Below are 23,057 nucleotides of genomic sequence, written 5' to 3' on the forward strand. Positions count from 1 at the left end.
GTTCTGAAAATGTATGCAAATCAGTGAGTAATTAATTAGATAATGACTCATTTTCATATTTAAAAATAACAATCTAGATAACATGTCTCATTGTACTGCTTTTAATCAACTGAAAGTATGGAGATATAAGTTAAATTTGTTACCCTATTCACCTGTGGTTCTTAATAAAAGGACTGGAACCAGCAAAAATAGAATAATGCATACTGTTAATATAATATACTGTATATTGCATTAACATGTGGTTGCAATGAATGAAAGAAGCTGAAGTAGGAAGCTTTGACACCGAAATTGAAAATGAAAGCATACTCGTAAAGTGAACATGACCATTTTGCCCTCCCTATTCCCTAAGATATCTGTAACTTTTTCATCCAAAACTATTCGAACCAACGTTGTCTCAAAACAAGCATTTAAATACATAAATACACTGCTTGGAAGCATTTGTTGGTGTGTGGACCATAGGTGTGGATTGGGGGAAGTGTGACGATGAGGTTTCGATGATGGCCAAATTGTTGCGCTTCGGGTGACGTCACACCCGTTGTTTCAGATGACGTTGAGAGAAGCAGGCCGCACGCGCATAGCAGGAACCTACTCTGTCAGATTTCTGGGGATCAAGGTCGTCGATTTCTCCTCAGTCACACGGAAATACGGGTAAATATTCGAGCTAACGGAGGTTTTAAGCCACCGCAAGTGTTCGTGGGACGGTCTCGAGGTCCCAGCTGTCCGATTTCTGTGCGTGCCATCACGTCGGCTAGCTATTAGCAGAGCTAGCGCGTTAGCCTGGCTAGTTGAATATCACAAACAAATCGACTTTCATCTATTCAGCAATTTCAACACGGTCATCTGTACGTAATGTTAAATATTTTGAAAGATTGTATTTGCTTTCGATGTCACTTTGGCGTTGAAAACACCTCGGGTTGTTGTTTGTCGCCATACTAGGGTCAAAGACGAAATGTTTTTCTAATTGCGGAGACGCTCTCAGCTGATTTTTACTGGACATGCTCCAAAATAACCTAATTGATTCCCGTTTATTTGGTAATCTGTCGTCCATATTGTTACGGTAAACTTCTATTTTTCCATATTAAACACTTACTGCTGTATTTGATATGTATTGAAGCGCAACTGTTGCCAGATTGTTAATCGTCGTTTGATCTGCAGGCTGTTAAGGTTTCTGTAACCTGGATCATTCGTTTGCTTGTTTGAGAAACAAAAAGCGAACAAAGAAACTATTGTTTTCATGCAGCATATTGTCAGCATCTAGCAGGGTCACAAACAAATAAATCTAAGGGGTTTAATTTGGGTTTTCACTCTAATGGGAGTCCAGCAACATTGAACAGTTTTACAAGTTTAATTTAAAAACTTTGTCTCTCTATTTTATCGTCCTATCTAGTTTATATACATCGTTTGTTTAATATATGGTGGCACTGTACAAATCAGCCATGTTAAGAGTAAATGAACAAAATATGAATAGATATGTTTTCTTCAAAACCTTTCAGCAAAGTCAAGGGTAAGGCACAAAGGATGATGTCCAGTTCGATGCATTGATTTAGTTTATTTGTCTGATATGTGTTGTGATAGCAGTTATGCATTTTTAGTTCTAAATGTATTTAATAAATGTATTTTATCACTTTATTTTAAAGTGTCCATGTTATACCTTACATTTACTCTATATTGCAAAAAAAAAAAAAAGGTAAACCAAACCCTAACACTTAGTAGTACATGTTAATTATTATTACTCAGTATGTATTTGTGTAATTACACTGTAGCCAGGACATCTTAAAAAGTGTAACCAAGTAAGAAATAAAAAATAAAAAAAATTCTGTCATTGTTTACTTGGCCTCATGTCATTACAAACCTATATCCCTATTTTTTCCCTCATGGAACACAAAAATAGTTTTAAAGAATATTTGCCATACAACAACAGTTCATTGTGACCATATGCTGTCGAGCCCCAAAAAGAACAAAGCCCCATGAAAGTTCAATATATGGCTGGTACTATATTCTATATACAAAGTTATGTGGCTTGAAAAATGGCATTCTAGTTACATTATTTTTATGATGCTTTATATGCCTTTTTAGGAACTTGTTAGCCAATGGATACACGGATCTATGTTTATTTTATTTTTGTGTTTCATAAAAATGTCATACATGTCAGGAATAACATCATGCAGAGTAAAATATTGACAATTTTCATTTTTAGATACTATTTCCTTTAATGTAAGGTCTTTTAGCCACTAATGCTAAATTATGCTGATGAAATGCAAATTATTCAACCCCATCTTTAGGATCGCCATCTCCCGTCCCCCTCACCCCCCTTCTCAAACAGCATGGCTCAGGAGACAAATCAGACGCAGGTGCCAATGCTTTGCACTATGGGATGCGGTTTCTATGGTAACCCTCGCACCAATGGAATGTGCTCTGTCTGCTACAAGGAACATCTGCAGAGACAACAAGGTGGGGGGCGAAACAGTCCCCCAGGTGAGAAAGGTAAATCAGTCTTTCAGTGTCAAGTGCACCTATTGCATTCAGAACCTAATTTGTTCACTTAGTTTTGAAGTTAAGAAGAGTTCATGATTAGCTCCTTGTCTGTCTCTTCCAGCGGCCACATCTCCTGTAGGTTCCCCAGGTGCGTCTGCAGTAACAGTGGAGTCCACCCCTGTACCCCCTACGGAAGCCGTCACCCCGCCTGAAGAACGCACGTCTAGGTAATAAGGTCTTTATAAATCTGAGACCGATCGTGCTTGAATTGGTTCAAACTGCAAGTGCAAAAACGGTCTGTAGCTCAGTGTTAATCTCTTAATGAGCACAAGCTGCTTATGATGGTATAGGAAGGAATTATAACAAATAACTCCTGTATTTGGTTGGATTGTGTTTATGCAGTAGTTCGACCAGCCCAGTGACCCAGCAGATGACCGCTATGAGCATCTCCCAGGACACGGCAACCAATGATTCAGACAGAGCAGAAGTGGAAGAGGAAGAGGAGGAGGGATCGTCTAAAAGCACAGGTCTGCTGTGTTTTCACGGCTGTGTTTAATTTAGTAAATATACTTTCATTTTAGAAGCATATTCTTTGGTTATTTGAACCGTTCTGCTGCTTACACTGAAAAGCATTTTTTGATTTCATATTATTATTATTATTATTATATATTTTAAATAATGTTATATTGTAAGCACACAATTTTAGTTAATTTTAGTCCAAAAAAAGACAATCAACACACATTTTGATCATTAACAGTTTTTGTTTCAAAAATCTGTTTTTTATTTTATTTTTATTATTAATTCTGATAGATTTAACCTTGGTCATATTTAGTCAATTATGAAAGACCAGAGTAATCTAGAAAGAAGAAATAAACCTTGAAAAACTTGAACAACCATATCCAAACTAAACCCCTGCTTTCAATTCTCTTTATGGAAGACATGAATACTGATGAACCATTAAATTATTGATTTGAGTATCATGTAGCCTCAGAAGACAGGAAGTTTATGTGTTTTAGAAATTATCTATCAAAGGCTGGCCATGTGTTTAACAGGGCCAGTAGGGGAGGCTGCACAGACTTCATCAGATGGAGATCAGACCCCTGACAAGAACAAAAAGAAGAATCGATGCTTCACTTGTAGGAAAAAAGTTGGCCTCACGGGTAAGAGCCAAGGGAAGCGCTTTTTGTTCTTGAATGAGGGCTGGGCTGCGCTTATCTTTGAGCAGACTTCAAAACTTTACAAAATATAGCTTTAATGCAAAGCTGTTCTTTTTTGTTGTTGTTGATTACTGCAAAGCTGCTCATTTTCCTTTTTTGTTGAAAGAATCAGCAGATAGTCTCCTAGTTTTATTATTCTAGCAGTCTAATTCCCATTACATAAGTTCATATATATATATTAACATTTGCATCCAACATGCTGGTTTGGTTCATAGTATATTTTAATATTTAATATATTAATACACTAATGTTATAAGTTTGGGGTCAGTAAGATTTAAAACAAAAACAAATGAATACTCTTATTCAGCAAGGATGCATTAAAGTGACAGATTTTTACTAAAGATTTCTATTTCAAATAAAATGCTGCTCTTTGAATTTTCTGAAATCCTGAAAAAATGGATCACAGTTTACACAAAAATATTATGTAGCACAACTCTTTTCAGCATTGATGATAATAATAAATGTTTATTGAGCACCAAATCAGCATATTTGAATGATTTCTGAAGGATCATGGAAGGAAACTGAAGACTGGAGTATTGGAAAATTAAGCTTTGGCATCACTGATATATGTAAATTACATTTTAAAACTTTAAAAATATAAGTTGAATTGTAATATTTCACTATACATATAGTTAATTTGTCCTAGTTTGAATCTGTATTCAGACAGCATACTGCAGGTTAGTGCTGCATTTCACATGGTCCTGCTGGTGTCCTGCCCTTTCTTGAGAGAAATCACTGCTAAACTTTTTCACCCAGCAGGATCACATGACCGACTGAATCTACTCGCTTTTGTGTCTGTCTATAGGCTTTGACTGTCGCTGCGGTAACCTGTTTTGCGCTATCCACCGTTATTCTGACAAACATGACTGTCCCTACGACTACCGAGGAGCCGCTGCCGCCCGCATCCGCAAGGAGAACCCCATTGTGGTAGCTGAGAAGATTCAGAAATTATGAGGACTGATGGCTAAATGAGCAAAAAATGTTTGACCTGCAAGTTTTGGAACCATGGCGCTGAATAACACCATTCTAAAATGGGTTCATTTCTTCATTGTAGGATAAGGTGGGTGGGGTTGTAGGGTACAGCCCCTGCTTGGCCACTCCCTAAACTATCATCTCCCTGTCTCTCCCGGAAGGACGGTGTAGAGGTGTGTGTGTGTGTGTGTGAATGCGTGACATGTTGAGAAATATGTGCGTGTGTTTGTTTCTTTTATTATTTTCTTTTCTAGAGAGCCAGGGAGAAGAGGGATTGGTTGTCAGGTGGGCATCCATGTGAACTGGGGGGAGGGTGGACTCTTTAGTTTTTACCCTGGCATTGATTTTCGTTAGGATATTAACATTATTTTTTTATAGGAGCCCTGAGATGTGGGTTCAGGAATCATTGGAAGAGGTGGGTGGGGGCGTCATTGAGAGGGAATTTCTGTGATATTGCAAAACATTGCTGAAGAAGAATATAGATTTTAATGACTACTCCCACATTTACCCATGTAAAATTCTTTTTCTGTGTTATTCTTTTTTTTCTTTATTCTGGTTAATTATCCCAACATGTCAAATCCCAGCCTGTGCATTTAAAAAAATATTTCTCTTTTATATATTGACTTATCATGCTAATGTTGGGTGCATGAATAGTTATTGGATGGGGTTTGAAGGGGGGAGGGTGGGGTATAGCAAGAGCCTTGACATAAGCGAGTGACTGAGTTTTATTTTCTTTCCTTTTCTGTTTTAATGAGTGTATGGCATCAGAAGATCTATATTAATATATTGTACGTAGCTTGAATTGTGTGATTGCATTCTATTTATTTTGTATTATCATTTGGTTGGTTGATACTGGAGGATTGGAAGCATGTGTCCAAAAAAAACAAAACAACCGAAAACCCATTTGTAGGAAACCCTTAATGATATTTAAACATTTTGCTCCATTTACATATGCATTTTCATGAAATATAGGTCCTGATGGAGTAGAGTCACACTAGATTGGGCTGAAAAAACTCTTGCTTTTCAGAATCAAAGCACAAGAACGTTCAGTTTCTTCGCACAAACACAAAAAAAGTGCAGTTAGCGTAGGATCCTTGGTGCTGTACGGAACCTAGCAGGCCTGTTGTTGCTAATGCACGCCAGCGATTAACTATTATGACCTTTTACCTCAGAGTCATAGAGCTTTGAGAGCAAGGTATTTGTTAACCACCAGCAGACCATTGAATGATGCTAATGGAACCGGCTAGTAATACGTTTATTAGGTGACGCCTTTCCAGTTCCAAGACATGTATTTACAATTAATACCGCTGTGCTTATGATGTCATAGTGGAAAATATACACACTTCTCCTAACAGATAAACGTTGCATGCTCACACGGATATTAGGCCAAATGCAGTGTTTGCTAAAGCCACATTTTACATTGCTACAAGAATGTAAAACAAAACAGTGTCCCGTTGCACGGGCGAATGGAGCCTGCTATCCAAACGAACGGGTTTCTTCTATTATCTAATGTAAATATTGTATGGCTACCATTCTAAATAGAATGTTTAAGGTTTTAGAAAGAAGGTTCAGAAGGGAAAAAACATCCGTTTCGTGTGTATGTGGTGTTTATTAACTATCCATAGGTAAGGAGAAAGATGCAACGCGGTGTTCTCTGTCATCCTTTGAGTGAATCTTGTATCTTTGTGCTGGTTGTGTGTGTTTAATTACTACTTTGTTGTTGTAAAAGGGCTGAAACAACCATTTTGTATTTATCCTTAATGTTGTCCAGCTATCTTCCCCCGTGATGTCTATGGATGTGCACATTTTTCCATGATTCATATACAACCCCTTGATTTCAAGACTTGTTGAAAGCAACTTGGTGGATGTAACCGATTTGAAGTCCTGGTAATGACCTTGCTGCTTTATTAAGGAAATAACCTGAGCTTTAATTAGCACCGTCTGCGATTGCAGCATTATCCTCAGTGGGGCTGCCAGCTCAAGAGGGCTTTTGTGCAAGGCAGGTGTCGGTGGCTCAGAGTATTCACGCCATGCTTGGCTGAGCCGGCATCCTGACAGCCTTTTAATGAGGGTTGGGATCTCACTCTTTCTGTCTGCACCATTTGCTTGAGGATAATCCTACCTTTCTAGGGTTTAAGTGTAGGCATACAGAAAGGCGGTGAATGGAAATTCTGGACTCCGGATTTCTAGTGAGATTGTTGTAGTGTGTGTGTGTGGTGGGCACAAAACTGTGAATGTAGTCAACCGCTTGACTATGAAGCTCCAGTGGGTTGAAAGCCAGTTGGTCACCTCTAATGTTGCCTTCAGTGTCTTATCAGATCATTGGCACTATATGCCAGTGCATTATCCCTTCTATGCTAGCAATGATTAACTGTCCTCATTGCATGTTATTGAGCAAAATAGTGAAGTGACGCAATTAAAGAAGAATGCTTTGATTTTGGTGAAGGTGTTGAGACTTAATTTTCTCCCGGTAGTTCATCAGAACATTCGGATGGGTGACGCGAGTTTCAGCTCAGGCGTTTCGGCAGTACGTTAACCAGCATTCATGGGTTAATTTAGCAGCGTGCCCAGTCCCCCAGAGACACCACCAGATACCTTTGTTTTCTTTTGAAATTTAGGATTGTATGATGTGTATGAGTAAGTATAAAACCAATAAAATCACAAAGTTTATTTTAAAATTACACAGTGTTTTGTGTGTTTTGTTGTGCAAATACTTTTCCAGAACATCTGAAGCAGCGTTTCTCAACCAGATGGGGCTCGGCAAACTTCCAAAGGTCCTCAATAAGTCTTAAAAGTATTTTATTAACAATTAAAATGCTTAAACTAAAAGATAATGGTGTACAAAACAGGGTTTAGAGGTACATATCAGCTTAGATAGGACAACCTTTGATTGTTGTCTTGGATAAAGGGGGACTTGGAGTCAAAAAAGGTTAATACCACTGATCTACTCTGTTAAAATCAAAGGTTCCAGAAGGGATGTTTTTGTAGCGATGCAATAGACCTTATTCACAGCAGCGCCATCTCTGATTTTTAATGAGAGTGAAAGCGAGGCTGTGAGGTATAGATGTACATCTCTGCAGTGGGTTGTACTGTTATTGTGTTTTTGGATTGTCCTGCTGACGAAACACAGCAAATATATATTTCCAAGAGATTTCAGTTGACAAAAAAATTAGCTGTGGAAAATTCTAAGTGATCTACACTGTAAAAAATTATCGTGATTTTACCGGTCAAAGACTGTAAAAATGCTACAGTGAAAAACTGTTAATTGGTTAACAGAAAGTTTCCTTACTATATACGGTAAACAACTGTGATAGATCTAATGGTACATTTAATGTAATTTTACTGTAAAATACTGTTAAATTTACAGTTTTTGGAAGTGAAAAAGTCATTGTATAATTTACATTGAAAAAACGTAACTTGACATTCCCACAATTCCCTGCGTGACACTTCACATTTCATGTATTTTTGTTGAAATAACTGTTTCTTCATAGTTTTCTTAGTTTTTTCTAATCAATTATGTACATTAGGGTTTTATGTTACATTTAATGTTGTTAAATGAATGCTTATTGCATTTCTAAAATTTTACGTGTGTTACCATGATGGTGTTTAGTGTTTGTATAAATGACACTGCAGCTTCTATATATTAGTATTAACTTTATTGTGAAAGAGCTGCTTGTGATGGTCTGTAATTTATCATGTGACTCTCATCTCCACTGTGATTGGTGGTTGTCAGTGTATTACTATGGTACAAAACAGATATAAATACTTTAATAGGTCAGTGAATTAAAATTATATCAGATAATTAAATACGGTTTATTAAGTCTGTAAAATGTTGCTACCATATTTTTTACGGTAAATTTCTGGCAACCACAGCTGCCGGTATTTTACCGTAAACTGAACAGATTTGATGCTCTGAATAAGGTCTATAGAAGAGCTATTTTAGGTTCCCTTTGGGACCCTTTCTTATCTTAGAGAGAGAGAGAGAGAGAAAAAAAGATTGTTTCAACTATCTGAAGACCCTTTTCCCACTATAAAGAACCTTCTGTGCAATGGAAATGTTTCATGGGTGTTAAAGGTTCTTCATGGAACCATCAATGCCAAGAAGAAACATTTATTTTCAAGAGTGTAGTGCATCTGTTTTGCTGAAAATATACTTGAAGTTAATCTAACTGTTGTACCTTTGCACAAACAGCCCACATGACTCATTCTCATGGGAAACTTGGAAATAGTTGACTCCAGGAAGTGCTGTAGGTAATTACTGATAACTTTAGCTGAACATCTCTTAGCCCTCCTCCAACATTTCTTCAAGCAGAATGTCCTTTCATGCTGTGATATTAATTGAGTAAACAGTGAAGATGTCCTGTGTCTGCATATGAATTACCCTGTATTATTATTATTATTCACAGCTGGCTACTGTCAATGTGCACTTGTGTGTTTTTTAAGTCTCCAAAGTCCAGGTTTAAAAGGGTTAACATTTGTCGGTTAGATTTAATGTTACCACATGATTCCATTGTATTAATTTGGTTGAGGCAAATTATAGACGGCTATGGATAGCCTATACATAGCCTACTTTAAACTTATATTTTATTTTTGTCAAGACAGTAGTGTTTTTTTTGTGTGTGTTTTTTACATATGTATCATGTTTTTCTATAACACTTAATTTGTGTTCGTTGTCTTAAGAATAATCAGTGTATTGTGTGGCTTGGAATGAAATGGTTTAGTATAGAATACAAATAGGCTATACAACTTTATTTAAATGGAAGAATTTGGTATATTTCTCGCGCATGATTTAAATCATCAGCTGTCTCTAGCAGATTTTACAAAGCTACGACAGCAGATCTGACAGAAGTTCCTTGGAAACTCCTCCCGCTATGTCATGTGACATGTCAGCGTAATTTCCGGATGCGATACAGTAAAGAGCAAAGACGTTTTAACAGGAGGCACATCGTCCACTCTGCACGTTTTCTACACTAAAGTAGCGTCGAGTCACGTGCTACTCAGCGGACCTTCTGATTGGTTACATGCCTTCTGACAGTTTGCTTCTATTTTATTATTTTAAAATAGCGCAACGGACTGTAATTTCTTTTTGAGGCAAAGATATGTTTGCACATATGTGTATTAAAAAAGTTATCAGACAATCTGGTATTGATATTGATGCTGAAAGAAAGTTACTCCGAAGGGAAAACGTTAATGCAATTGATAAACTGATTATAAATATTACTGTCCATACAAAAAATGCAGAAAATCTACAAAGGTTCTGTATTATGTTTTTATGATTATAAAAGTGTACACAAATTCTGGAAAGATTGCACGTGTTAATGTGAATATGATTGTTTTTGTAAATACAAAAATAATAATTCTGATTGGTTAATTATTTCTATATTCACGAATATAGAATCTATGTAAATACAAATATAGCCTATTCCATTTTACGGCTTGCTTTTGTAGCAAGCACGATCTCTTAATTAAATGAATCAAGAATAAGAACATTTTTATTTATTACATTTGTTTTATTTTGTCTTTTTTTAAGTGTTTAAAAAAAGTTTGTATTTAGGTTTAGTTTTTTAAATAGAGTATATTAAGTTATTATACAATATCATGTTTGAAAATACCAGTTATTATAAATTGTATCCTTCAACCCAAAAGGTTTTTAATCAATGTTTACTTACTATTTCCCACCACTAGCGCCTCTCACTTCAAGCAGTATCACTGCGAGACGCAATGAAGAGTGGGAAGGCTAACTAACATCTTTGACTGGAGTGGAAAAAACACAGCTCTATTAGCATATACCAGCAGATTATTATTACATGATAGGACGGCAGCCGGGAATCAACTCGGAACGACAAACCAGAAATTGAGTTTCATTCCTGGAGGGCTCTGCTTTTTATTTGCGGATGAGACATGTCCTCGGCGGCGTCCAGGCCTTTATTTATTATCTGAGAGGAGTCGTAGCTGACTGGCTAGCTGGCTAACTCCTCCCTGCCCCCTCACTACGAGCTAGCTACTTAGCGACAGAGGTGTGAAAATATAAAGAAATCCGGCTTTGGCAGGCTGTGGACAAGAGAACGATACGTATGTGGAATATATACATTTTCATGTTTTTGTTAGCAATGTAGTGTTCGTTTGCAGCTGAAATGAGGTGTACGTTAAATGTTTGTGTTAGCGATAAGCGGGTCTGTTGGGGCTGATGTGACCACTGGTGGATATTTTATATTGGAGCCTTTTAAACCGGCAATATCAGACAATATGTATAATTTATATTTTTAGTCTATACAGTATCCGATAGCAGATAGACTATCAGTTTTAAGCTGGCAAGAAAAGTATAGCTGGGAGATAGGTTTACTGGATGCCTGAGTTAATTCTACCTGGGTATTACTTATTAACTATTTGTTTACTGTTGGTGCTTTTTGCCCGTTTAAGTCGTCGTAGAGAATTGAGCACAAGAAATGTATAAAAGAGAAGCCCCGTCATAGTTTTGTTTTTGCAAAGGTGCCTGAATGCATTATAATTGTTCAAATAAATGATCACTCCGTAAATTGGATGTTAAATTAGTTATTTGTGTGGAAAAAAAATTCAAACAAAGAAATCAGTAGCACTTCTGAGAAATATCAATACATTGATGTACAGTCACACGAGATCATATCAGTCTTCTAAAAAATGCAGTTTAATTGTACTGGGAGGGGGTCGTGCCCCATGGGTGCCGCCATGTTGAGATCACATGACCAGTGGTGGCATATAATAATAATAATAATGATGTTTTATGCTTTCAGTCAGTGTTCAATGTAGAAAGCATAATCATAGAAGTACATCCAAAGAAAACTAGCAATATAACACCAAACACAATTAACATAAAACAGAGCCCAGTTAGAACTGAATAAGTATAAAAATACATAAAATGTTTTGTGTTGAATATGTATTGACCATGGTCTCCTGTCTTCTCTCTTGCAGTTGACAATGAATGGCCTTTCTGTGAGTGAGCTGTGCTGCCTGTTCTGTTGCCCCCCCTGCCCCAGCCGCATCGCTGCCAAGCTTGCCTTCCTGCCCCCTGAACCTACCTATGCCCTCCTGCCCGATCTGGAGGCCGGGCCGGTACCGGCTGGACCAACGGGGACGTCAAGCTTGCGCTCCCGGGGAGGAGGTGGCGGCAGTGGTGGGAGTTCGATAGGGGGTGTGAATACCACTGGAGAGGGGCGCTGGAAGCTCCACCTCACAGAGCGGGCAGAATTCCAGTACTCCCAACGGGAGTTGGATGCCACGGAAGTGTTCCTGACTCGCTCTAGTCGGGGAAACAGAGTGGGCTGCATGTATATCCGCTGTGCCCCCTCTGCCAGGTAGGGTTGGACACATTTTTGGATTAGTAATAGGGGCTTTCGCACCAGGTAGTTATAGGAACTAGCCACCAGGGCGGTTCCCGAGAACTAGATGTTCCCCTAGGGCCATTTTCCTGGTTGCATTCGCACTGCCAGTAGGAACTCTGAAGTTACGTAAGCCACGCTTGTTTTTGTGACTTTTATTTTGACAGCGCTGAAAACGGTAGAGCGTGAGCACACAGCGCTCCCATTCTCCGTCTTCATTAGTTTACAACCTGTTTAACAGTCCTGTCTGTACATTATTGGATGGAACTGTTATACAAAGAAAGTAAACTGTATATGTGTTAGCGTTTGCCATGTGGTTGATGCCCAGTGTTGCTAGCTGAGCAGAATCATGTTACGCTTGGTCCCTTAAAGTCGCGTTGGATTTTCTCCTTAGCGTAACGGTTGAGAGGTCCATCTATCACCGTTTTCCGTGTTCGTAGAGTTAGTTTGTGGAGTAAATATATAGGTTATAAACTGTGTGTGTACACAACCTTTTAAAAAAATGTCTGGTGTTTTGCGTGCGTTTGTCCAATCAGCGTACACTTATGTCACTGGTTGTTCCCATTGTGCTGGGTTAGACCCCACTCTGAAGTAGGAGCTAATTTAGTTCCCACTAAAATCGTTCCCAGCTCCTGTGGTGCGAACACGCCAAAAAGCGGGTACTTCTACAAGTAGTTCTAGAAACTATGAAAAGGTTCCTCCGGTGCGAAAGCCACTAATGTTTGGAGGGGCCTTATTTGTAGTTTTCACAATAATATATGTTGAACTCAAAGTGTCACGTTTCCTCTGATGGACCCCCCTTTTCCTCCCAAGGGTCATTTACATTCCTTCATTCTTTTTTCATCTTCCCTTTGTCCCATTTCCTGCTTCCCTCTCCGAGTTCGTCTGCTATCTTTACCCAGAAGCCACTCCTTCCTGGACGCATTCTTTCTTTATCACACGCCACTTTATCCCACTGTTGTTACTTGTTCCTTTGTTCCTTTATTTCCTCTTTAAGAGTGATTTCCATTGGATGAGTACAGAGGTTTTTGTTGTGCTCGATATTGTGGACGTCTTTTCACAATAGATGTCTTCTCTTCTCTACACAAAGTACGTGTTATTTCGTTTTGAAAGTCTGGATTTGATATCAGTTTTGTTGTTATTAACTAAAGCAATTAAAAATAGTTCTTTAATTGAAATAAAGCTGAAATCAAAATATGACAGTGACATGACGTTAAGGCCAAGAATGGTAGAATAAGTACATTAAGTACTGAAATTACTAAAACAAACTTAAATTACAATAAATTAAAGCTAAATAGAAATGTTAATAATGACAATAAATGACTAAAATGAAAACTGAAAGTATAAAAGATCATTCAAAATATAAAAAAATACTTTAATGGTATATAATTCAAATTCCAATGACACTGTTTGATATACAGCCAACCGTGTTTTTTTGCCACCCGGATTATTTGGAAATAATTCTACACACAAACACACCCTTGTTAGTTATGAAACCATTCCCTGCAGCGTATCAGGCTCATGGCTCACTGCAGATGTGTCTACATGCACAGTGATTCAGCGAATAAAATGATAGGTTACAAAGTCTCTTTGTGGATCCGTCTTGACTTAGATGTTGAGTCAGACCCTGAAATAGTGTAATGAGCATATTAGGGAGTGACTTTGTACTACAAGTCCCATCACCCTATTTCTCTATCTCCCTCTTCAGGTTCACTGTCCTGTTCTCCCATGGTAATGCGGTGGATCTAGGCCAGATGAGCAGCTTCTATATCGGCCTAGGCACTCGAATCAACTGTAACATATTCTCCTATGATTACTCCGGCTACGGGGTCAGCACGGGGAAGCCCTCGGAAAAGAATTTGTATGCAGACATAGATGCAGCGTGGCAGGCTCTACGCTCAAGGTGAGACAATCAATACCAGGGCACAACCAAAACAACTGCAGTTGCATAGTAGGGCTTCAGTTTTACAGTGCTGCATCTGAATGTATAATATCATTTTAAACGTTTGAAAGAAATGAATTATTTTATTTAGCAAGGACCCATTAAATTGATCAAAGGTGGCATTAAATACACTTATAATGTTACAAGAAATGGCTGTTTCTAATTTCTATTCATCAAAGAATCCTGAAGAAATGCATCACGTTTCAACAAAAATATAAAATGGCACAACTGTTTTCAACATTGATAATAATAAGAAACGTTTCTTAAGCACCAAATCAGCATATTAGAATGATTTCTGAAGGATCATGTGACATTGAAGACTGGAGTAATGATGCTGAAAATTCAGCTTTCCATTACAATAAACAGTTATTTTAAAGTGTAATAATATTTCACAATATTACAGTTTTTAATGTGTCTTGATCAAATAAATGTAGCTTTGGTGAGCATAAGAGACTTTCAATTTAAAAAATCCTACCAATCCCAAAAATTTTAACGGTAGTGTATATTCATTTCTATCCTAGATTTTTGCTTTTGCTCATAGTTAATATTCTGTTCTGGTATAGCATATTTTGTCATTAAAAAGTGGTGATTGTTGTGTTTATGCACATTTTCAGCCTTCTTTTGAGGAATCGATGAGAGACAAAATGCATTTAAATAATACAAAGGCAAACTGAAAGCACATCTTTCTATTGTCTTGTCCTCGCTGGCTAGACACAAACATTTGATTCGTGAATGACTCTTATGACTAATAAATCAGTCAAAACACTCCTATATTAGTCTTTATCTCATCATGAGTTGTTGATTTGAATCAGACTAACAACTCACTCAATTGGTTGGAGCTTGACTTTCTAAACCATAAGCTATTACTTTCGCCATGAAACGAGAACTTATACTGTGTTCGTTGGTGGCTTGTAATATTTAAATTGGTGTGGTTATTTACTGGTTCCTCATATGATGAGGAATGATGTTAAAGATACACTTTAACAAGTCTTTTTAATGGTAGTGTTACTAAAAACATGAATTAACCTAAAATAGTATTATTTTTGGTTGATCATTTTTCTTTAATAGTCTATAGAAAGGTTTATACCTTTCTCAAAAGTGCTAAAAGAATCCTTAAAGAAATCCGTAAGAAAGCATTCAATAAACTAAATGAACTGAGAACAATATTCTTTAATTCAGGAATGAGAATTTTCTCAAAGGCTGATGAAAATTCACACAGCAGTCTGCAAATCGTACTGATCTTGGTGTGAATAGGCTGTAAATTACATTGACATGAGGCAGTTATTTGTTCGGTGTATGACATTTAATTAGCTTTTGATTCCTCTCCTTCAAACAGATATGGCATCAGCCCAGAGAATATTATCCTGTATGGACAGAGCATTGGCACAGTGCCCACGGTGGACCTGGCATCACGATACGAGTGTGCGGCTGTGATACTTCACTCTCCTCTCACCTCTGGCATGAGGGTGGCCTTCCCCGACACTAAGAAGACTTACTGCTTTGACGCATTTCCCAAGTGAGTGCCAAAAATCATTAGGTTCTAACTTGTCCTTGATTATTTGTGTCTTATTCCCATTTCCACTAGAGGTCTGACAGGACTCATCATTGTTAATGTGCTGATGATTTGCCTGGTCATGGCCAGCACAGATTGCCGCTATTTATGAGCTATTCCCTGGGTTTTGGTTTTGGCGAAAGCAAACAGAGTTGTGCTGTGATGTGGATTGCTGACTGAGACTATACTGAGCTTCTTGTTTTGACACAAAATGGGAATCAGTCTTTTTATTCATTAAGTTTGATTACAATAATTTTCATTGCATTTTGGCTGTAACAGCAGCGTGGTGGAGGTCAGAGGGAGTTTGGTTGCACTCGGTGGGTGGTGTCATTCAGTGCCAGTGTAGTAGAACACATGGTCACATACAGCTGCAGTCAAAACCACCACTGTTCTCGCACAAGTGCTGTGTAGTTGGCTGGCAGCTGTTTAGTTTACTGACACACACACACACGTATACACCACATGCACCACATGCACCACACTTGAAAATATAACTTGCCAAGATACATTTCCAAAATGTTTTTAGTTACATTACATATTATTGTTGGTTTTAATTATAAAAATGTGCGTACTACTGTTCAAAAGTTTGGAGTTGATAAGATTTTGTTTTGTTTTTTAAGTCTGTATGCTCACCAAGACTTTATTTGATAAAACCAAGATTTATTTGATTAAAAAATACAGTGAAAACATTAATATTGTGAAATATTATTACAATTTAAAATAGTTTTTTTCTAGTACAATATATTTTAAAATGTAATGTATTCCTGTGATGCCAAAGCTGAATTTTCGGCAGCCATTACTCCAGTCTTCCAGAAATCATTCTTATATGCTGATTTGATGCTCAAGAAACATTTCATATTATTATCAATGCTTTATTGATTAAAGGGATAGTTCACCCAAAAGTGAAAATTCTGTCATCATTTATTCAAAAAGATTAATTTCCTTCAGAAAAAGAAGAAAAAAAATCGTACTGACCCCAAACATTTTTAACTGTAGTATATATTATTATTAAACATCACGTATTCAGTTATATTCAATTATAAATTAAAATATCAATTTGTTTGACATCAAATTTAAAAGCATAAATAAAACTACTAAAATAGTTCAGACTGTTGCTTTCCAGTAGTGGGCTGTTATCATTCTACTGAAAAATGAGTTGAAGTTGAATTTAATTCATGGCATTTCATTGATCATATACATCAAGTTTGAAATGAGCTATTAATGGTTATTTTAATTTACTTTCTGTGTGTGGATTTTTGTATTATGGATTTCTTCTAACACCCTGTGTCCCTTTGTGTGTCCCTGCTTCAGCATTGAGAAAGTGTCTAAAATCACATCTCCAGTGTTGATCATCCATGGGACGGAGGATGAGGTGATCGATTTTTCCCACGGGCTGGCCCTGTACGAGCGCTGCCCCAAAGCTGTGGAGCCGCTGTGGGTGGAGGGAGCCGGACACAATGACATCGAACTGTACACCCAGTACCTGGAACGCCTGCGTCGTTTCATTGGGCAGGAATTGGCCGCACAACACGCCTAAGTTCTCCCTCTTCTCCTCCTTGTCATCCCACCATCTCCCAGTCCGAGCGAGAGTGAGATGGATGCATCAGAAACTTATTGAAGGCTGCCATTTTGTATGGACAACCTTACTGTCAGAGCAGCTTGACAGATGATCCACTGCTCAGATTTGTTTTCTTAAGTGTTTTCGTTTTTTTCTCCCTCCATTTGACATCTCCTTGTACACGTGTCTATGTATATGTGTGCATGGGGACCCTGGGGGGTGGAAGTGGAATTTCTCTGGGGCAAGAATGGATGGATGAATTCTTCTGCCGGATTCAGTCCAAGGAAATAAGCCAGACAGAGTCCTGTACCTCCAACCAGACTGTCTTTCTCCATATCTGAGCATTCATCTGTCAGTTGAGTGGTTTGCTTCTCCGACCTGCTCCCATGATGCCTCAGCCTGAGAGATTTTCACTTCCCATTTCTCATCAGGCAACCTAAAATAGCTCAATCTCAGCGCCTGGCAAACTTCCTAGCCTTCCTGACCCTGCAGGATGGATGGTAGAGGATTTCAGGATTGAGTTTTGAAGCATCCTACACAGGTGCAATGATGCCCACCTCTGCATCTTCATTCTTTCATCTAATCATTTGGCCTTTTCTGGATGGCTCTTGTGGCCAGGTGTGTGGGTCCATTCTCTTTCATATACCCTGCGGGATGCTCACCTCTATGCACCGACGTTCCCTTTTATTGAGTTTTTGCCTTTATGTAAAAGATGAGCTTGGGATAAGATGACACCTGATGATGTACACCGCTCCAGGCAGTGAAAGATCGAATCCTGGGATGTTGGCTTTTGTTCCCAGCATTATCAATCTTATTTTATTTCTCTTTGGTGTCTCTGTCCTTTCTTCTCAGCATGTGAGGGTGTCCATAGCACCCTGAGGTGAAAGAAACTGAGAGGGCTGCTCGCTGATCGTCATATTTCAATGAAATCACCGCACTTGGAATGACATGATACGGAGCATATTCGCGTCCAGATCCATACATCATGCATCTGAACTGTTGGCCAGTAGAAAGATCAAGGTTTTATTCTCTCGTCGGGACTTTCCTAAAGCCAGATCTATGGCATAGCATTTCCACATTCATTCTCAGCTAGTTTAACTTTTAAAATGGATTTATGGGCCATTTAAATGGTCTAACTGTGTAGGAACAAATCATGCACACAACACAGTCAGAGATAAAAACAGAAATCACTTCTGCACCCCGTGGCAATGACACACAACTCGCAACCAGTTTTTCCCGTTTTTCCCCTGACGTCAAGAATGTTTCTTTCATGGAAATATTATTCCTCTCCCTCATTCAAGTCTGAGGTGAAGCTATAATCATGCATGTTTACTCGGTGTCTCTTGATTTATCATTTTGTTTTTAAGCAAATCATTTCAAAGCATAACACATAATTTAAATACTCCTCTTTGTGAATATAAAGGATTTTCTTTTTCTTCCCACTTCAAATTGCTAGTTAGTGGCACATGGTTTAATCTATCTAAGTAATGTTCTGACAGCTGGGGGCAGGTTTAAAGATTACAACTAGCAATAAAGGCACAACAATGAGGTCATTTACAACCTATTTTTGTGATGTCATCTCTAGTCATGCTGCTCCTCTTCAAAGGGAGTTTGTCTGATATGATGTGGACGCAACTATCAGGTTATCTGATGTTTAGAAAGATTGTGAAAGCTCTGAAAAACAACTGTGAATTATCAAGGGAACTTGCTGCTACAGATCTCGACTGAATGGTCTCAATGAAATTAAAGGGCCGAACCCTGCAACCTTTTGTTGTTTTCTGATGCATCAAAGACTACCAAACCTTTTCAGTGAGATAAGACATCGCTTCCCCATGCTGGCGGGATTCATTCTTGCCCTTTTTAAGGGATAGTTCACCCAAAAATGAAAATTCTGTCATAACTTACTCACCCTCATGTTGTGGTGAGTAATTGATTTTCTTTCAACTAGACAGTTGACACGGCACCCATTGACTTCCATAGTATCTATTTTATCCTGCAATGGATGTCAATGGGTGCCGTCAGCTGTCAGGATACCGAACTGTCTGGTGAGTAAGTAATGACAACATTTTCATTTTTGGGTGAACTATCCCTTTAACATTGTGGGCTGCACAGTCATTCTGAATTTCGCACAATAACTTGTTTGTTAATTAACTTCAGTATCTTTTTGGGGTAGGTTTTTGCAAGATGAATAATCTGATTTTATGGTGCCAGAAGATTTCATCTCCAGATATCTTTTTTTTTTTTTTTACCTTTATCCATCCACTCTCCTTGTTCATATGTGTTCTGGTTGAACTCACTCCAATTACTGCACAACGCAACGTGATTATGTATTCCGAAAACAAAACACTGGTTTGTACATAATTTCCAAAGCCTAATTCCAGCAAATCTGATTCCATATTTCATCGTGTACTAAAGTATGTAATCTGGGGTTGGACACAAGGGGGCTTGTTCGTTCTCCATTCTAACCAAAGATGACAGGTGTTGGATTTGCATTGGCCGCCCACTGCCATTTGTCAGCGCTCAGATGTGGATTGGAGCAGGCGGTGGACTTGGGCTGTTCAGACAGAGCCAGTTCTCACACAATACAGGCTGCTGTTGATGCCGCCGAGGGGAAGTTTTTGACTGGACCGTTGGTGCGTGTTTACCTCCTGCAAAACACAAGTGTTTGCAGGGCTGAAGCAATACCAACTTGGAGCCAGCAGACTGGATGTGTGTGTTCAAACAAGAAGGGAGGACGTTGGCTTGAGGAAGGGCTGGAGTTACCCAGAGACTCCATCCCAACACATTCAGCTCTTTTTATTAAGAATTTTTTTTTTTTTTTTTTCTTGTTTAAAGAAAGTAAGTTATAGAAATATCTTTTTAAAACTATCAGATGTATGTACTGTATAACATTGTTTGAGAAGCTTAATCTTGAGGTTTGAGAATCTGTTTTTTGTATCTTAATGGATCGGGAGTAAGAGTTATTGGGGTGTTATTGTTCTCTATCCTTTTATGCATTATTCTAATGTTGTTGTTTTTAGGTTTAAATATGTCTTTTTCCTTTTCCAGAATTAATAAATAAAAGAGATCTTAGAAAATAAAATTATGAATTGATAATTGTTGTAATTCTCTTTTCTTGTAACTGCACACAGAAATATCACATTTATATAGCAAAATAGAAATGTTTGTTTTACACATGTATTTAATATTGGTAAAATATTAAACATTAAATATAAAAACACAAAAAGTTTTGTTTACATAATGTGTATATATATTACATTTATATGTCTGTGTGAGTTTACTGTATATACACGCACTTATATATTTATACGTGTGTGTGTGTGTATACAAAGACACACACGCGCGCACACAGTTATAAATATAATAATATACACACATATTATTTAAACAAAAACCTTTATGTTAGATGCAGTTAATCAACTTGACAGCACTAATTTTAATACATTTATTTTTTAGATTTTAATATTTGATATATTTAGTCTTGAACTTGACATTATGAGTTGATAATTATCGTGAATCAAATTTCTTGTAAAATGAAATGGGAAGATTACATTTACATGCTATACATTTATTTTATATTAAGATTTATGTTAAAGCCTTTATTTTTTAAATAAATGTAATGTTTATTCAAACTGAATATATTTATATTTTATGTTTTAATGTTCAATCTCGAACTTGACAATATTAATTGATAATTATTGTAAATCTATTTTCATGAAACATACTGTAGTCACATTTGCATACAATTATTTAATATTTATTTATTTACATTTATTTAATGCATTTTTTATATTTTAGAATTGAATATATTTTTTATTTTATCTGACTTTTAAATGTTGGATTATTAGTTATTGTAAATCTCTTTTCTTGTAACTGCACTCAGGAACATCACATTTATATGGTGATATATTTTACAGGCTGAGCTGAGCTGAATTTCCCAGAATCCTTGGGCTATAAACATCCTCAAGAATCGTAAAACGATCGTAGCAGCTGACCTGCATATTAAATTGTGATCCTCAACTCCTGTGGAATAGACATTAAGTCCCAACAATCATTGATGAGGCATTTATAATTCAAGGCACAGAGAGAAACATTCTTATGTGAGCGTGTCGGATAACGCTGTTGCCGTTGGCCCTGTTTTGTTTATTCATCATGTAGCTGCATTTCTCTTCTCATCTATGTCGTCGTCTCGTCCAATTCATCAGTTAATGCCAAACCGGTCCCAAGACTCTTGATTTGAATCTTCCTATGCAAAACAAACCAGTACAAGAGTATATGTGTGTGGGTGTGCATAGAGAAAAGAGTAGCAGATCAGCAACAGATGGGTTCTCTTATTATGTAACAAAAAATCTCCAATTATCTGTCTCATTTTAATTATTGCCCTACGAGCTTTGGCATGACCCAGCCTATCGGCAACAGCCACAGTCAAGAGGCGTTAATGCAGCCAGATGGGAATTAAGACCTTCTGTTAAACACACACGCCTCTCTCTGAACATGCATGTGGATATGCACACAAAACCTTGTTTCTACAGTCTAATCACACTTGGATTAATCTCACAATGTCCATTTGCTTTTATTCATATGCATCAGTTAAGCTATTAACACGTGCTGTATGTGATATGCCAAACACATGGAACATGAAAGGAATATTCTGGGTTTACTGGGAGTGTGGCATAATGTTGATGAGACTACTACAAAATTTGATTTGGATTTGTATTATTTGATTTGGTAACAGTGATGCATTTACAATGAAGTTGCGATAGTCTTTTCTTACCTTGTGACATATAACCGAGTGAACGGCCTCTCGAACAAGAAAAAGTGTAGAACGTGATTTGGTAGGCTACTCATTTGTTTTGGATTGTTGGACTGTTGTGGTTAGCTACTGCATGTATAGTGACAGGTTGTCCCGGCCTTGTGCCAGTGAACGAGTCATCAGAGAAGAGAAGTGATGTTGTGAACAGGTAAATCATTATAATAAATACTGCAATATCAAAAACAAGAATTGTCAAAAGATTCTTAAAAGAAAAGATTTGGATTTCATGGTGACTTTAAAATTAAAATGCTCTTTCCAAAATATTGCAACAAGTTCATATGCATTTAACAGTATTTTAATGTGGACAAAATCGCTTATTAACCTTTTTTTGCCATGACAACGTAAAGCCGAAAAAGACAGTTAAAACAGTCCTACGGCAACAACTTTGTAGCTCAAATAAGAAGTTCTACAAGAAGAATTAGTGGAATTACAGTCTAATTTAAATCCTCAAAAAAAAAAAAAGAAGAAATTTCTATTAAACTAAAAATAAGAAAGTATACTTAGGATATAGTCTACTTTTTATGTATTTCTCAGATATATAGGCTACTTTATGTAGGCCTACTGTCAGAAATATACTTAAAATAGAACCTAAGGATACTTGACTTATACTGACAGAAAAGTCTAAGTATGTATGGCCCAGAGGCGTTGAAAAACAGTTACGACACTGCCATAGACTGCCATGGGAACTTTAGAATGCGGAAGCACTGAACCCTTGGAACTGTAGAGATACCTACTGTCTATGAGAGATACATGAACCACGTGACCGGGTGGCGACGAGATCACAGAGTGTCGCAACTCTCATATTTAACAGATCTGGTATGGCCTATATAGGCCTACATGTAGGGCCTACTCAATCTTTTGATTGAGATATAGGCCTACTTAAAAGTATAATTAAGTATTCTAAGTATAGGCTACTTGGCTTGTAGTTGTAGCCTAGTTGTGTTAACTCTTTTGATTGAGTAGCCTAGCCTATTAGTTTTTCACATACGTTTACATACTATCTTATAAACGTACATTGTTTGAAAATATTAATTTATAAAAAGAAAACAAAAATGTTCCTAATTCTGAGTATGTGAATTTTTGTGTAGTCCACTGGTATTGGACTTTACTTCAAATCTACTTTAGACCTACTCCCCGCCATTCACAGAATTTCTCGGCTCTCCATGTTTTCAC

General features: G+C 37.4%; 2 protein-coding genes across 2 annotated transcripts; both read left to right on the plus strand.

The window, feature by feature from the left end:
• Window positions 1-448: 448 nt before the first annotated feature.
• Window positions 449-7,345, plus strand: LOC311279007 (AN1-type zinc finger protein 5). Its single transcript, XM_084390231.1, has 6 exons — window positions 449-648; window positions 2,283-2,484; window positions 2,597-2,702; window positions 2,878-3,002; window positions 3,528-3,635; window positions 4,498-7,345. The coding sequence occupies exons 2-6, from the start codon at window positions 2,325-2,327 to the stop codon at window positions 4,644-4,646; spliced, it is 648 nt and encodes a 215-aa protein (XP_084246357.1). The 5' UTR covers window positions 449-648; window positions 2,283-2,324; the 3' UTR covers window positions 4,647-7,345.
• Window positions 7,346-10,344: 2,999 nt separating this feature from the next.
• abhd17ab (abhydrolase domain containing 17A, depalmitoylase b) lies at window positions 10,345-20,167 on the plus strand. Its single transcript, XM_084388757.1, has 5 exons — window positions 10,345-10,736; window positions 11,613-11,995; window positions 13,728-13,922; window positions 15,298-15,477; window positions 16,825-20,167. Exons 2-5 carry the CDS (start codon window positions 11,619-11,621, stop codon window positions 17,048-17,050), a joined length of 978 nt encoding a protein of 325 aa, XP_084244883.1. The 5' UTR covers window positions 10,345-10,736; window positions 11,613-11,618; the 3' UTR covers window positions 17,051-20,167.
• Window positions 20,168-23,057: the final 2,890 nt, after the last annotated feature.

The sequence above is a fragment of the Rutilus rutilus genome (genome assembly GCF_951802725.1).
Source record: "Rutilus rutilus genome assembly, chromosome: 19".
NCBI lineage: Eukaryota > Metazoa > Chordata > Actinopteri > Cypriniformes > Leuciscidae > Rutilus > Rutilus rutilus.